General features: G+C 51.9%; 2 protein-coding genes across 3 annotated transcripts in view; one reads left to right on the forward strand and one right to left on the reverse strand.

Annotated features, from left to right (window-relative positions):
- The window catches only part of EPS8L2 (EPS8 like 2), a 70,829-nt gene that overhangs the window by 39,658 nt on the left and 16,018 nt on the right, over positions 1 to 15,153 (forward strand). Inside the window, exons 1-9 of one of the 2 annotated variants that reach the window (XM_054198751.1) lie at positions 1,631 to 1,649; positions 2,420 to 2,484; positions 8,516 to 8,677; positions 9,555 to 9,704; positions 9,850 to 9,929; positions 10,064 to 10,203; positions 12,514 to 12,593; positions 13,089 to 13,215; positions 13,571 to 13,659. In XM_054198751.1, coding sequence (XP_054054726.1) covers positions 2,455 to 2,484; positions 8,516 to 8,677; positions 9,555 to 9,704; positions 9,850 to 9,929; positions 10,064 to 10,203; positions 12,514 to 12,593; positions 13,089 to 13,215; positions 13,571 to 13,659 — 858 coding nt within the window. In that variant the 5' untranslated portion in view covers positions 1,631 to 1,649; positions 2,420 to 2,454. Of the gene's footprint in view, positions 1 to 1,630; positions 1,650 to 2,419; positions 2,485 to 8,515; positions 8,678 to 9,554; positions 9,705 to 9,849; positions 9,930 to 10,063; positions 10,204 to 12,513; positions 12,594 to 13,088; positions 13,216 to 13,570; positions 13,660 to 15,153 lie in introns of those variants that run through there. The other variant, XM_054198750.1, reaches the window with a different exon arrangement.
- Positions 1 to 15,153, reverse strand: part of GATD1 (glutamine amidotransferase class 1 domain containing 1) — a 91,356-nt gene that overhangs the window by 29,845 nt on the left and 46,358 nt on the right. The window lies entirely within an intron of this gene.

Consider the following 15,153-nt stretch of genomic DNA (forward strand, 5'->3'; position numbering starts at 1 on the left):
CAAGGCTGTGCCTGAACACCAAGGGAGAGGAGGAGGAGAAGGGCCGTTTAGGAACGATGTTGGTGCCCTCAAAACGGGATAAACCGGCCCTGGACCAGCTATCACTCTTCATTCTTTGGTGGCAATGCACACCCATCAGGCAACAACCTGCTCCTGGCCCTGCTGAGGGCGACCAGGGTACAGGGAGAACCTGGCTGACTTCCCCCAGCGAGCCCAGGTTGCCCACTCCTCGGGGCTGGGGCGCTTCTCTGTCTGCAAAGCAACTTGTGCCTCACAACCCAGAGCAGGAAGGCGACGCTGTGGGACACCACGTCTGGCCGTATTGGGCACCGAGACACCGCTTCACAGGGGGAGACAACCGCCATAGTGACTTCAATAGCACAACAGCAGCAGCAGAGAGGAAACAGTCATTTGTCTTTTAGGCAAGGGACAGAGAAAAAGAAAAGGCAAGACACCAGCAGTGGTAGAGCCAAAACTACCGCTCCAGCTCCTTCAGCCCCTTGAGCTGCGCCCATTTACCCCGAAGGGAAAGGATTTGCACAGAGGCAAACCGGGGGGAAACTCAGCGCACAGGCCGGTATTCGTCCTGCCGAACAAGCGAAAAGGATGCAAAACACTTGCAGTTTCAGAGGACAGCAAAAGGGAAAGTCAAACAAACCGTGGTGTCCCTAGGGAGGAGCTACATCACCAGCACCTTCGTTAGGCTGCTGCCCCCTTTCTCACATTTTTATCACCTTTGGGTGATAATTACCACCTAAAATTATCACAGACAGAGCCCTGGTTGCCCGTGGCCCGTCCACGCAGACAGAGGCATCACAGGACGGTCACTGCTCCAGCAGACCCTGCCCCTTCCCAGAGCTCCGTACCACCTCCAGCCCCTCCAGTTACTGCCCTGCCCTCGCTCCGCTTTACATTCCCTTCGTTTCACTGCCCACACTTTGAAAAACAAACGCTTATCTTCAATTTTCCATCTTTTTTATTAAAAGAGAGTCACCTTCTTTTGATTACAGGGAAAGCTTCAATTTTCAGCAATCAAAAATATTACCGGTATTTCTTTCAAGACTTTGGGGAGCGTTATTCAATTAAAATGCAACGTGCTGCTAAAAATACAAACTAAAGAAACAGTTCAGGAACTTCTACCCGGGTCTTGTACGACTTCACCAAAAAAATTCAGAAACCGACTGAATGAGTTCCTACGAGAACATGCGTTTTCTAGGGGTCAGCCTCTTTAACGTGAAATTTGTTAAATGAGACCACATGTTCCGTGTTCAAAGAACAGGGGAAAACAAGAGAGAAACCAACATCCCGGAGAAGGCATTAAAGGGAGCTTTGAAGTAAACCACAACTGAACTAAGATTAGTATCTACGTCTCTAAAACACGAGGAGCCCTAATGTTGGCCGCGTTACGGAATGCCCGGTTGCTGGAGAGGACGGGATACTCTAACACAGGCCGTAAGAAAGACGAAAACATATAAAACTGCCATCGCATTTTCTAAGCAAAGCAGAGATCAGAGGATGTCCTCTGCTGGCGAGGAAGAGGGTTTCAGTTTGGACGCTCCCAGATCACTCCACGCCTGGATCGTTACTCCTCTGCTGTTCAAGCAAAGTATTTATAAAGAATCCCTGGACAAAAATCAACTAAACAGCGAGTAAGAGCTGTCGGAGTAAATTCTTACAGGATTATAATCAAGAGCCTCATGAAATTCCAAGCAATTTTTTCCCCAATTGCTCTTTATTGCCGCTTTCCAGTAAGAAAGGCGGGAAGTAAAGATTTGTTGCCTCATAAAAAAATACCGTACAAGAAAGGCAAGCTCTGGCTGGGCGGCCTTGATCCCTGCAGCCCTTCCCGTCTGTAAGGCCCGCGCTTTACTGCGGCTGGCCAGGAAACGCAGGAAAGCAAACCAAAAACGTCACAGTAGTGCAGAGAGTTTCATCCGGAGAACGATTCAAAGGGCTGTTATGTCCAAACTGGTGGGTCGTGGCTGGATTTTTTTTTTCTTCTTGCCGCGTGCACGTCATCACCTTCTGCCAGCCCGCTCAAGGCACTCCTCACCTCCCCAGCTCCCTTCCAAGCGCTTCCCTGGGCGTTGGTTGCGATCGGGTTGGGGCTTTCCTTTACTTTAGGTTTAATTTCCTCCACAAATGGTGCAGACCTCCAGGAATCAAATTATCAGCAGCATTAAGGGACACAACTGGAACGTGCACCCCCTACACACCCGATTTGTCAACCCTTATTACAAAAGTTAATATCGTTAATATGTCTTATCATTCCCAATACTCCGGTTGAAGCTGGAGGCCCAGTGACTATGAGAAGGACTGTAGCACCCCATCCATGACAGCTGTAGTTCTCAGACCCTGAGGTACCGATAAACAGCCCCTACACTGAAGGCTTGTTTTCTTCTTTTTTTTTTTTTTGCAGAACAAAGGAAAAAATACTCCAACTCCAATGTCATTATGCACGAGACGTCACAGTACCACGTACAGGTGAGTACAAAATGAAACGTAACGGGGCTGAAAGGCCAAGGTCAGGGATAGATGCTGGTAATGCGAAGTGTTTTCTTTGTCCTGGACCTTCGTTAGGCCAAAGATGAGTTTGGAACCTCCTTACGATAAGCAAGCGTTGCTCTTCACGCCTTGGGAGAGGCAAACAGCAAAGCTGCTTGAAACTTCGTATTTCTTTTTCTGGGGTTCCTGGCTCCCCCATGCCTGTAGATAACCGTGCCTCCTGAGCTTCCCCCCGCGCTGGGCGCACTCGCTGCTGCTCGCTCCCGGACTGCAGGGGACACAGTCAGACTTGGCCATCGGCTGCGATTGAGCTGCGGGTCACCACGGCCCTGCCAGCCCGGACCCAGGGGCTGAGACCACCCAAGTCCTCTCGATCACATGTAACGTGCTGCTGATCCTGGGGTCATCCGGGCTTCTCATCCCATTCCTTCGAGCACAAAAGGGTAGGAGAGTAAAGAGCGTATGTAGGTGGAGCACAGTGATTTCTTCACCATGCTTTGAGGAGACAGCGAGCTGTAAGAGCAGCACAAGTCCTGAGACAATTCCTCTCCCAAGAGCGACCCCACTCCTTGCTATGAGTCGGAGGTTTCGGGCTGGACCGGATCCCTCTCCTTTCTCCCTCTCACATATTGCCTGCTCTGGCGAAAGTCAATTCCAGCTCTCCTGCCGTCTTTTCTTTCCCTGCTGCTCCTCTCCAACCCCTTGCTTCGGAGAGCAGGAGTTGTCCCACTATAGCATGGCATTATTTGAAAGTCCAAGCAAACAGGCTCCGCTGTAGCTGACAGATCCTCCCACAAGGCTACAAGACTTTCCATGGCACAACCCTGAATTGTGCTCAAATCCCCTAACAAAGCCGGGTCCAGACTTCGATGGCTTCTCCCACAGCGCGCGACAAAAAGCCTTCCCTGACCATTTAACTCTCCCTCCCTTGGATCCCGCGTGTTTCTTTGAACTGAAGAGGGGGGGAGACACCCATGTAGACAGACTGCTTTGGGGATGGGGAGAGGAATGGAGACGGGTCGCTGCTTCCGCACGCCCAGTGTGCTGACCCATACCGAAGGCTTGGCAGTTCCTGGCTTGTCCCCTTTCCCTTGCTGGGCTGCAGCTGGGATCAGCGTCTGGGGACATTTTGCGGTCAGCAACTCCGTCCTCTTGCTGTGAGGCGTGACGTGTCCTTGGGAGGTCTTGGGGACTTGCTGTGGAGCCAGCACTAACCAGTCCTTCAGCTGGACGCTTTATGCCGTTACAGCCTGCAGATGGGAAATAGCTGACCAGAAGGGAGGGCAAAAATGATCATTAACGAATATGAAGTTAGTTTAATTACACGGGGACCTCTTTTCCTCTTTAAATTTAAATTGAAAATGGCATACGAAACCATCATTTATCAAAAATTTATTTCCTTTCTGAATAATCAAGATGCAGCAAATTAAAGCGTTCGGTAATTGGAGAGAGAATGGGGGGGAAACCCCACATGTGAGAAAGACAAGGGAAACGCTGTACAAGGAAATAGAGACGCCGCTGTCCTCAGTCCCTCCTCCGCATTTAAGGGGAGTAGTGGGAGCTGTTGTCCCTCGCGCCACCCCGCCATCAGCGCCGACAGACAGGTTAAAACCAGGGTCCCCAGCGTGGTTACAGGAACTCATCTGCCCAAACAACAGAACCCACAGCGACTACCGTCTTTCAGCCCTCCCTCAGCTGCTGCGTCCTCTCAAGTAATTCAAAACCCTTCAACCATGACAGGCGTTAAGCCAAATTCATCTCCCAGCGCCACAGATATCCACTTAAAAAACGAGGAGCCAGCCTGGCCGTGCCGGGCACGGCGATTCCTGGAATACAACATGCCAGTGCAGGCCAGTGGCCCCCGCACCACGGGAGCCGAGGTGCCATCAGAGGCCAGCTGGCCCATTCATCGCTGAAAACTGGGCAAGGCAAGGAAAAAAAACCCCAAAACACCACTTTACGAGGTTCATGTTTAGTGGAGAGGGCCCTCTCTTCTCTGGTTTAAGACCCCAGTCCAGCAGAGAGCTTAAGTACACGGTTAGAATTAAAGGAGCCCGTTCAGTTGCTTAAAAAGAAATTCAGACTTTTAAAAATGCTTGTTTGGAAAGTGGCCCTGCGTCAGAGAAACTAACTCGATGGCCGGCTGCCCCATCGGTGGCCCTGCCAGCCATCCCCATCGGTGACTCCTACCAAACAAAGTCACTCACGGAAGCAGAGAAGGGACTTTAAACCGTGACACGTGCATGAATTCTTCATTAATTATGCCATATGCCACCCGTTTGTGAGTCTCTACGCCTTGAACTTTGACCACAGCAAACAGGATTTCAGTGGCAGGCAGCGAGGCAGGAATAGGTTTCCTCACAAGAGGCATTTTACACCCTTTGAGGTGATTTATAAGCTGATCAGAGTTTAATAGTGGATGGAGTCATTGCCCGTCTTACAAGAGCTACTGCATTTGAACATCCACCTGGACGAAAAGGGGGTTTCATGCGCTAAATCAAAGACAGTAGCAGGCTTCTCTCCCTCTCGTCCCACCAGTATCTAAAGCAAATGCAAAAGAAAAAATGTCCTAACGGGCCCGAGTTAGACAGGTAGCCTTCCCCTCCATGAAAATAAACTTACTTAACAGTAAACGACAACGGAATTTATGAAGATTGTAAACCTGGCAGTTAAAATAACAGCACAGATAAGAACGCCTGTCATCAGGTACAAACCAGTTCTCTTCACTGCTCAGAAAGCAGAGGAGAGGGTTTGTCACATCTGCACAGATAATATTGACTTTGCAAATACCTTTTCGGGCACTATTTTACAATTACAGTAACGTACACCTGAGCATGCTTTTCATATCTGACTGCATGGCTAATCTCGCCTTTCAGCTCAAATACCTGCCAGGAGTTTTATTTAGACAGTGCCTCACCCAATACCTTTGCTTTACGAACACAGGACTGGGTCTTGCACCCTGCGGCGTTTATCCTCCTCTTGCTCTTTCCAGGCTTTGTGAATTATCCAACAGGCACCTTAATACTACATTGGTCACCACAAAACCTCTCCACCCCTAATTCCCACCCTCGACCATCACGTTTAAAGACTCGGCCCTTTTTGCCCGACAGGGCTACCAGTGCACCCCCCTTGTCCGGAGCCTACTGAAGCACAGGAGAGAGCCGTTGTTGCAACGCAGCCGTCCAAGGCTCCGTGCTCCGAGTACACAGATCGTCCTTAGGTCCATCTCGTCTCTATCAGACCCCAACGTTCACAGCCTCTCCGAGGTCCCTTCGTGACCTGTTTCCACTGCAGGACGGTGCTGGTTCTCTGCCTGGTGCTGGGGCAGGGTCAGCTTTTGCTGCCTCGCAGTCTGCGTCCCGCTTTGCGTCTCCCCTGGGCTTTTACAAGTAAAAAGGGACTTCCCTTCCCAAGCAACACTCTCATCCTCCTCCATTGCCCTCCGAGGCACGTGCCAATTGTGGACACCACCCATGGGGTTATTTAATCAGCTCATGAGCTCAAACTGCTGCTGGGAACAGACAGATTTTTTTCCCCCCACCATTTCTCCTTCTCTGCTTGTGTTGTGTGGCTCTTGCTTGCCAGTCTTCTGGAACAAAGACTGGTTTTGTGCCATGCCAGACCCTGACCCCTGATGTGGCACCGCTGTAGCAAAGAGTCAGCCCCAGAAAAAAACTGCTTGAACCCTAAAAAGGTTATGTCTGATGACTGGGAGAAGGCACAAAGACAAGGGATCAGGGGGAGAAGACCCAGGAAAAACTCATCCCTGAACTAGCGATGAAAAGAGCCTCTCCAAATCACACGTCCCAATTCGTGGCTTGCTTTAAACGCACCCCATTTGTCCAGTTCTTGCTTTGAACCGGGCTGCAGGATTTGTGCACCAAAGCCAAGCAGCAGTTTCCAGTGCCGCCATCCGTCCACACAAATTCTAAACGCCCGTCGGGACCGTTTCTGGGGTTGCCCCACTGACGCCCCCAGACCCACAGCAAACGCGTGTAAGGGACCCGCTCTACCTGCGGTACCTGGGTGTCCCTGCCAGAAGGGTTCATCTCCTCCATGGCTCTCCAGCTGACCCACAGCTGATTCAGCAGCAGTCTATTATTTTCCCTGATGCTATTGAGCAGGGGAAGTGGGGCGAGAGGGTCATGCTGGTGGTGGATGGGCCGTCGATATTCCAGGGAAGAGAGAAAGAGCTGGGACCTGGCCCAATAAGCCTCCCGGCAACGAGCCCTTGCACCAGCTGTGGCACAGATGCGTTGGTCAGGCCTATAACTTGCCCACCTGAAAACCTCTGGCCTTTCTCTCCTGGAGAAAGCTGGTTACGACAGGGAAAAGCCTCAGCTGCTTTCCCAGTCAGGCATGTTCTCCTTCCCTTCTCCTCACCGGGAACACAGCAGAGGGAACGAGGTGAAACGGGACCATTTCCTTTTCCTTCCCGAATTATTTCCCTTCCCCTGTTGTCACCCGAACACATGGCCTGGCTGTGCTGTCACTCGCACAGGGACAACTGCGCAGAAAACAGCCTGGCTGCTCCGAGCAGGCAAAGCTCCCGGCTTCTCCTGCCTCGCAGTCCCCTCTGCTGGCAGATGCACCTTCTCCCCATCCACAGAGAGCAGTGGCTGCTGATCAGAGTGGAGATAAATAAATTACCCTCACCCACTGCTGGGGTGAAGGTACACACGCCATTTGGATGTGACACACTTCTTCCTGCAGCTGCCTCCCTGTCCTGCCTCGCATTCCCGACCATAGGAAGTTCCGTCTCAACAGGAGGAGGAACTTCTTTGCTGTGAGGGTGGCAGAGCCCTGGCACAGGCTGCCCAGAGAGGTGGGGGAGTCTCCGTCTCTGGAGACATTCAAACCCGCCCGGACGCGTTCCTGTGCCACCTGCTCTGGGTGACCCTGCTCTGGCAGGGGGCTGGAGGGGATGATCTCCAGAGGGCCCTGCCAACCCTGTGATTCTGTGATTCCCCTCGCACAGCGACCCGGGAGCAGCCCAAAACCTGCAGGTGCTGCTCGATGACACAAACTCTCCGTAAATGCGAGTGCCAAGCGCGAGGCTCGGATGGCCACACGCTGCGGGACACAGGCGGAGCAGGGATGGCAAAGCACGAGAATCCGGTACACTGGAAGTCACCACCTTAGCCGAGCTGGTCCCAGCCCCAGCACACGCACAGGAGGGAAGGAGAACATGGAAGCCAGGCTGGTAGCGGGAAGAGCCCTGGGCTGGGTTTATAGGCAGAAAGCCAGGGTACTCCAGCAAAGCCACAGTGCAGGACAGAGGCAAGTAGCAAAAAATCCTTTCTTACAGTCAGTGACACCAACTTTCACTACCGTGAGGGCTGATTTGGGTACTTTTAGGGGGAAGGCAACATGAGGGGATGAAAAGGCTGCCGAGGTTGGAGCTGTCTTGCAGAGCAGGGAGCTTTGCCACGCAGAATCCTCTTGAATTACCCGGGGCAGGAGACCTGGCCGAGACCCGTACGTTGCGTGGATCCCACCTGGGCACAGAGGACTAACATTTGCCCGTGGCTCGTGTGAGCTTTTTGCCTGAAACAAATTCCACACAGGGAGATCTGCTACGCGAGCCGAGCGAAATGCAGGTGCTTTTAGCTTGGCAAGTGAAGTTTAACCACCGTACTTACACTTCCAAGCCGGCTGCAGAAAAGCCAGGGGACTAACTCGTGTGTACAAAGCGTTTGCAAACACGCGCTGCTGGACGAGAGCCAGGGCCGCTGGAACTGACATATGATCAGATAAATATGCAAGTGGTGAAACTCGTTATGAAAACCCTCGCTGTGTTACGAAACCCTGATCTTTCACCACTACGGACAGGCTGGTACTAACAACCAGAAACCACCAGAACGTACGCTTTCTGCGGTGACTCTTTCATGCCCGTGCTCTAAAGAGCAGACAAACAGTTCAAACCTTTAGAGGTGGTTTCACTGCTGATTTACGGTACACCCATCGAAGCTTTTTCACCCGTTTTCTCCTCCTTTCCTCCCTACTTCAGCACTTGGCCACGTTCATCATGGACAAGAGCGAGTCCATCGTGACGGTGGACGACGCTATTCGAAAACTCATCTTGCTCAACTCAAAAGAGAAGATCTGGACGCAGGAGATGCTGCTGCAAGTGAACGACAAGTCCATCCGCTTGCTGGACTGCGAGTCGCAGGTACCCAGAGCTCTGCGACAGCGACCCACAGGCTGACGCGTGGGGTGCGGGGCCATTTCTAAGGAACCCAAACAAGGGCGAATCACTACCAAAATCCACTCCTGGGTGCGCGGGGGCTGGCTGACTCTAATTCAAAAGACGGGTAGGCGTGGGATGATTTATTCACAGCTCCAGACACAGATACTCCAGGTGAAAGACACCTTGAGCTGTGCTCCGGGCCAACAGCAAAACTGCTTTCTGTGGGAGCGATGCAGACTTACAGGTCCACAGAGATCTGCATAAAGCGTAATCAGAGAGGGAAAGACATATTACTCGCATTAAAATAACACGCAGGATCACCTGCCTGAGAACAGTGCCCCATTTGGACGGGGGATACACGTCCATGCACACGGGGCATCTAATCTGAGGGGAAGGAGCAGCCAGATGCGGGGAGAGGGATGGTGCTGCCTTGGTTGTAGCAATGAAACTGAAGAATATTAGCCCAATATTAGGTCATCCAAGGAGACAGCGGGAGGGCAAGCCCCTCAAAGAGAGTATCTTTCCTCCCACTGCTCTCCTGGGATGCACCACAAGCGTACTGGTGCAGGTAGAGCCCAGCAAAAAAGATGATGGAGAGCAACAAAGCTCACGTTATTGAAGTCTCACGCTGGGCCCCATATTCAGGGCTCAAAGGAGGGCAAGAGTTCACCTCCGTTTGCCATCCACCTCTCTCCTAAACCACTGCCCCTCTGCAAACCTCGACGTGTATCTCTGAAGAGCCCAGCAAACCACCAGCTCTGCCGGGTCTCTCTCCTCAAACAGGGAGTCCATACGCAGGACCATTCCCCCTCAGTTCAATAGCTCCCCATGGCCTGACCCCTTCCTCTTTCTCTTCCAGGAGGAGCTGGAGGACTTCCCTCTGCCGACAGTCCAGCACTGCCAAACGGTGCTCAATCAGATGCGCTATTCCTCCATCCTCCTCCTGGTGTGCCAGGATTCGGAGCAGCACAAACCTGACATCCACTTCTTCAACTGCGACGAGGTGGAGGTGAGCAGAGCTCTCCTCGCTGGTGTGAAACAGAGAACAAAATACGCTCCTAGCTGTCTGCCAGTCCCTTCTTCCTTCGCCCACTCAGAGCCCTTAACCCTTTCCACAGCAAAGCCCTTAAAAACATCCCTGTTTTATCTTTGAGGCGGAGATGGTTCACGAGGACATAGAAAGTGCCCTGGCAGACCACAAGCAAGGGAAGAAGATACGGCCGCAGACACTCAAGTAAGTACTGCAGAGTACAGCTGGCACTAAAAAAAAAAATAATAAATACTTATAACGGTGCATTTGCCCAGCAGTCTCTCAGAAACAGGACCAGCAGCCACTGACGGTGTCGTTCTGCGTTGTTTCCCTTGCAGAGCAAACCAAGAAAAGATCAAGCAGAGACAATCCATCCTCCCACCACCGCAAGGGCCAGCTCCCATCCCGATCCAGCACGACATGCGAGGCTCAGGGATGAACAGGAACCGGGTGGCACCCCCTTCCCAGCACGATCCAGGTACTGGGAGCACTCAGCAAGTCTGTCCCGGGGCTGGGGGACTCGTCAGCCCGGACAGCCAGCCTCCCGAGACAGCCTGTGGTCACCCCAGGCCCTGTAGTGCTGGAGCACAGGGAAGCCCGGTGGTTTTTTCACAGTGTTATAGTGAAACACAGACACGTACCAAAGGCACAACAATTTGTTGCATCTCTGTCTGTGCTTTACAAATGCTTAAAAACTGTGTCGCGGCAAACATTTGTACCCACTGGGCTAGCAGCGGGCATCTGCTCAATGGCAGCTCAATAAATCAAAGCTCCTAGAAACTCCTTGTAACGACACCTGTATTTGGGGGATACTGAAACTCCCAAAAAGAGGTGAAAGCCCCTCATAAAACTGAGCAATCACATGAAGATGGGATCAGGCGCGGGCAGTCTTAAAACGTACAGGCAAGACAGAGCGGGTCAGAAAGGGAAATTCCTGGCTCTGCTGACCTCACAGGAGCTGAGATTCCGCCCTCAGAAATCACGCGGTTTGCATGAATTCTCCTGGAGTTGAGTGGGGAAACGCAGACCTGAGCTCATCTCTCTCATGTGCTAATCTCAACTCTTGTTCCAAAACCATCCCGGCTTCAGCCCATCTGAGCTGGCTTGGAAAAACTTGTCTTTCTTTTTGGAGAAAGAAGTAACAGAAATAAGCTCCCGATGACAGAAATAAGCTCTTTCTCTGACAACAGCTCAAACTGACTAACGTGACGAGCAAACCGTAAGCCTCTTTTAGGCTTCTCTTAGGATGAGTTTCTAGGTTCAAGGAAAACACGTAATCAGGATACTATAAGAAACTCCAAACACCAGCTGAGGAGAGAAAACACTCATTATTCCGGGCTGGGATCTGAAGCCAAGGAGCTGCTCTGGCCTCCTGAATGGAGAGCCTGTTTCAGGTCTGGTTTTTTGCATAATGAAAATAAGATCTATATTTCGGAGCTGGACCATGTATAAACATCTCTATTCTGACGCACAGCCGTTTTTAATGAAACGGCCACCCTTAGCTCTGCCCTTCCCAGGATAAAGCTTTAAGTCCGTGCTTACATCAGCAGAGCTGGGCACTTATCCAGGCAGGATTTCTGGATCCGAGAAGACAGAGCCTGGCACGAGAGCAGGTGACAGGAGAAAGCCTTGAACGACGCGTGTTTGCTGCGATCGCTTCTCCTTTGAAGCACGCCTTGTTGCTTTTTCTACAAGGCCTGTCAAAACTAATCACCTCATTTTAACACTTAAAAGATGATCTACATTTTTCACGGTCCTTTGCCAAAGCTGCCTCCCCAGTTCTCGCACTTAGTAAGTCCTGCTGCCCGAACACCTGCCGCGCTGGCCCTTCCAAACCCCAACGCACCGATCCGACACGCCATTCTTTTCACAAGAGGACACCCAGTAATTGCTCACGCTGAAATGTCACCCCCTCGCTGAGGGTCCATCTCCTGGAAGCTGGGAGGTGCCTGTGGTTGTTTTTTTATTGCAGGAGGATTCTTTTTTTTAATACCCATTGAAAACACTTGAGAGACTACACATGCATTTGCCCAAAAATGCTGATTTGTGCACGGGCCTGCCTAAACATCAGTCATGCGGAATTCCTGGCAGGCTGCTTTCTAGCAAGCGATAGTATCATTCACTTCCTGCTCTTATTTTTATTTTTTTCCCCCCTCTTTCTCAACTACCATTTAGTTAAAGCGGTACCTCAGGGACAAGGAAGGCTCCTGCGGAGAGCTGGGGGTTAGGAGGAGGGTGGGAGTTACCCTAATCGCACTTCACACACACGTGGAGCGCTCTGCAGCGCGTGCGGTGGCTCTGCAGCTCCTCCGCGGGCATAAATCGGCTTAGATGGATCAAAGGCGAAGGAGTTAGTGACTCACGGCACCTGCAGACCAGGGCGTGCAGGTCTCTGCCCGGAGCCGGCACCTGGCCGCTCGTCACCATTCATCCACCACTTATAGAATCAATCACAGAATGGTTTGGGTCGGAAGGGACCTTGAAGATCATCCAGTTCCAACCCCCCTGCCCTGGGCAGGGACACCTCCCACCAGACCAGGTTGCTCAGAGCCCTTGAAAACAGGCAGCGTATCGACACGGAGGGTTGGCAGGAAGGTGCTGTGACCTTGGAAGATTTAATCGGCAACTTTGATCACCTCCTGCTCTTTGCGGTTCTCCTGAGGTGCTCTCATAACCCAGAGCAAACAACCACGCTGGGAGTTACCCTCCCATGGGTCCCTGCGTTTAATGGAGCCGATTTTCAACCTCTGATAGTAAAGATATTTTTCTCTCCCTCCCTTGTTTGCAGACTACGAACGACGAGGCTCCAGCTCCCACGACCATGAAGAGTCCCGAGCCATCTTAGCACAGAAGATTGAAAAAGAAACGGTTGGTAACAAGAACAATACACAGTAAACGGGCAGGAGGAGAGGGACGAGAGAGGAAGGAAGCAAGGCTCCTCCGTGAGCAGACGTTTTACGCATAGTCTAGTCATTGTTAAACCGATATCTACCGTTCATAAAGGGGAACAGAAGCAAAGCTCCACCACTGGGTCAGTCGCAGCCTCCTTCGACCCAAGGTAGCTCTGCTGATTTCAGAAGGTCTGCTCCTCCCCAGCCCACTGTCCCATCTTGGGGTTATTTTCCACAGGTCCGTTAGCAGGGGTCACTTCTCACATTGATAAATCCGGCACACAACCAGGCACGGCTTTGTGCTTGGAAAGCGATGAATTCAGCTTAATTTCATGCCTGGATTCCCCATTCCTGTGCGTTCTTCCAGGAAACGAGGCAGGCCCAGGGCGGCACGCTCTGGGATTCAGGCTTCCCAGCCGCGTGCGGTTTGGGCTCTCTTTCACCACGGTTTCTTGCATTTCTGTCCTCACAGCAAATCCTCAACTGCACTCTGGATGACATCGAAGTGTTTGTCGCCAGGCTTCAGAAGGCTGCAGAGGCATTCAAACAGCTCAACCAAAGGAAGAAAGGGAAGAAGAACAAGAAGAAAGGGCCAGCAGGTACAGCGCAGCAGCTGGAACAAAACGGGGAACGCCGGGGCGTGGTTGAAGGTTGGGGTGTCAGCTTACACCCCAGCAAGGCCAGGTTGATGCAGCAGCATGGCTATGGACCCAACAGCAGCGACACCAGTTTGGAAGGTGCTGCTGGTCCATGGGGACCTCTTGTAGAGCACACAGACCCTCACGAAGCCTCCAAAACAGAGAAAGACTTTTGGCTTTTCTCGAACCCTTGATTTTCAGTAATTCTAGTCTCAAGACCCATTATTGCTGTGTCTTCTGCATGCCAGCAAGACGAAACTTTCCTGAAAAGGGATGTTCTAATTAAAGTGTCTTTCTCTCCACCTTCTCGTAACAGAGGGCATGCTGACGCTTCGAGCAAGACCCCCAAGTGAGGCCGAGTTCATCGACTGCTTCCAGAAAACCAAACTGGCTTTTAACCTCTTGGTGAGACACAGAGGGTATTTTCATCCCATGCAGGGACAGGGCTTTTTCCCATATATCACACTAATAAGCATTTAAAGTGAAATTTGAACCAAAAACACTACCGAGGGACAAAGGTGTGAACTCCAGGTTCTTCAGAATCCAGAAAACATCGTGTCAGGCTTGTGCAGGTTTCTCAGGCCAATGAAACCAGAAGGGCGAAGTCCAGGATGGGACTGGGCAGCCATGCAACACCCGCGTCTCTTTTCAGACGCAGTCCTGACTTAAAGCATTCGTGGAGCTGTGAGCTTAGAGAGCCAAGAGCTGCCGTGCCCACCTTGCTGATAGCGGTGCGAAGGCTTTTATAGACATCCCCGCTCTAGGTATTCACTTCTGCTTGTGGCCTTTAGAAGCCTGGGTAGTTTTCTGAGAGCTCTAGTCCTTGTTATCCCTACAAAGTATAAAACGGAGTATAAAAAATTTTAAAAAAATTAAATTGTTCTCATCCAATTCTGTCTACAGAGCAGCTGTAAAGCTGCCTCGGCCAGGGGCCTGGGAAGTCTCTGGTTAACAATAACGTTACCCTGATGTTCCTGGCTCCTCTTTCTCCCCTGGTCTTAAGAAGGGGATGGAAAGCAGGAGCATAAAGATGTTCCCAGAGCTGCTGGTCGCTTAGTGAAGTCTGTGAGACCAGGAGGGTAACAAGCCAGAAGGAAATTCTGCCAGTCCTGACCAAACTTGCCCAGCGAACACAGCCTACCGAGATCCTTCCTGAGAAGTTATCAGTAAGGAAACCACAGAGGTTGTAAACAACCTTAATGCAGGACATCAAGCTCCAGCCTCTTCTTTCAGAAGCAAATATACGTAGATTTTTGCCTGCTCAGGACCAGAACTGAGTGTTGGAGGCGTCAGCTCTGGCTGGCAATCGCTGCTCTCACACAAACCCATCGAGCACCCGCCGAGGCTGCGCCACAGGCCCCCGGCAGGACGTTAGCTTCCCTGAAGCTCAGGATTCTCCAAGCGTAAAGAAATCCCAGCCCGGCTGTTGCATCCCCGGCCTTTCCGACCGCTGACACAGGAGTCGGTGTCTTACCCTGGCCGCCGCCAACTGTGCAGCCCCAAGCGTGGGTCGGGGCAAATGCTCTGGCTCGCAGCCCCCAAGCTCAGCAGCGCAGGAGACAACGCGTAGGAAATCCATTCACGGGCCCAAGCCCTCCCTGCACCCGGGCCCTGGACTTTGCTGCCTGAGTAGCCACAAACCCACCGAGAGCAGCTGATCCCCCAGTAAGAGGCCAGGGGCAAGTAAGGAGAGCGGGCAACGCGTGGCAGGGCACGGCCATGCCTGCCCCAGCACCGCTGTCACGTGCCACCTGGCTGCGGAGTCCTTCTGAAGCGCCATTTCATTTAGTCACCTTGTTGCCACCAGTTATTTCACACTTTCCACTCCACATTAATGTTTCATCACCAGCATTTAAGATGCTTTGCATTTCGGTAGGGAGGAGGGAGCCTGTTTTCCAT

The sequence above is a fragment of the Rissa tridactyla genome, chromosome 4 (genome assembly GCF_028500815.1).
Source record: "Rissa tridactyla isolate bRisTri1 chromosome 4, bRisTri1.patW.cur.20221130, whole genome shotgun sequence".
NCBI lineage: Eukaryota > Metazoa > Chordata > Aves > Charadriiformes > Laridae > Rissa > Rissa tridactyla.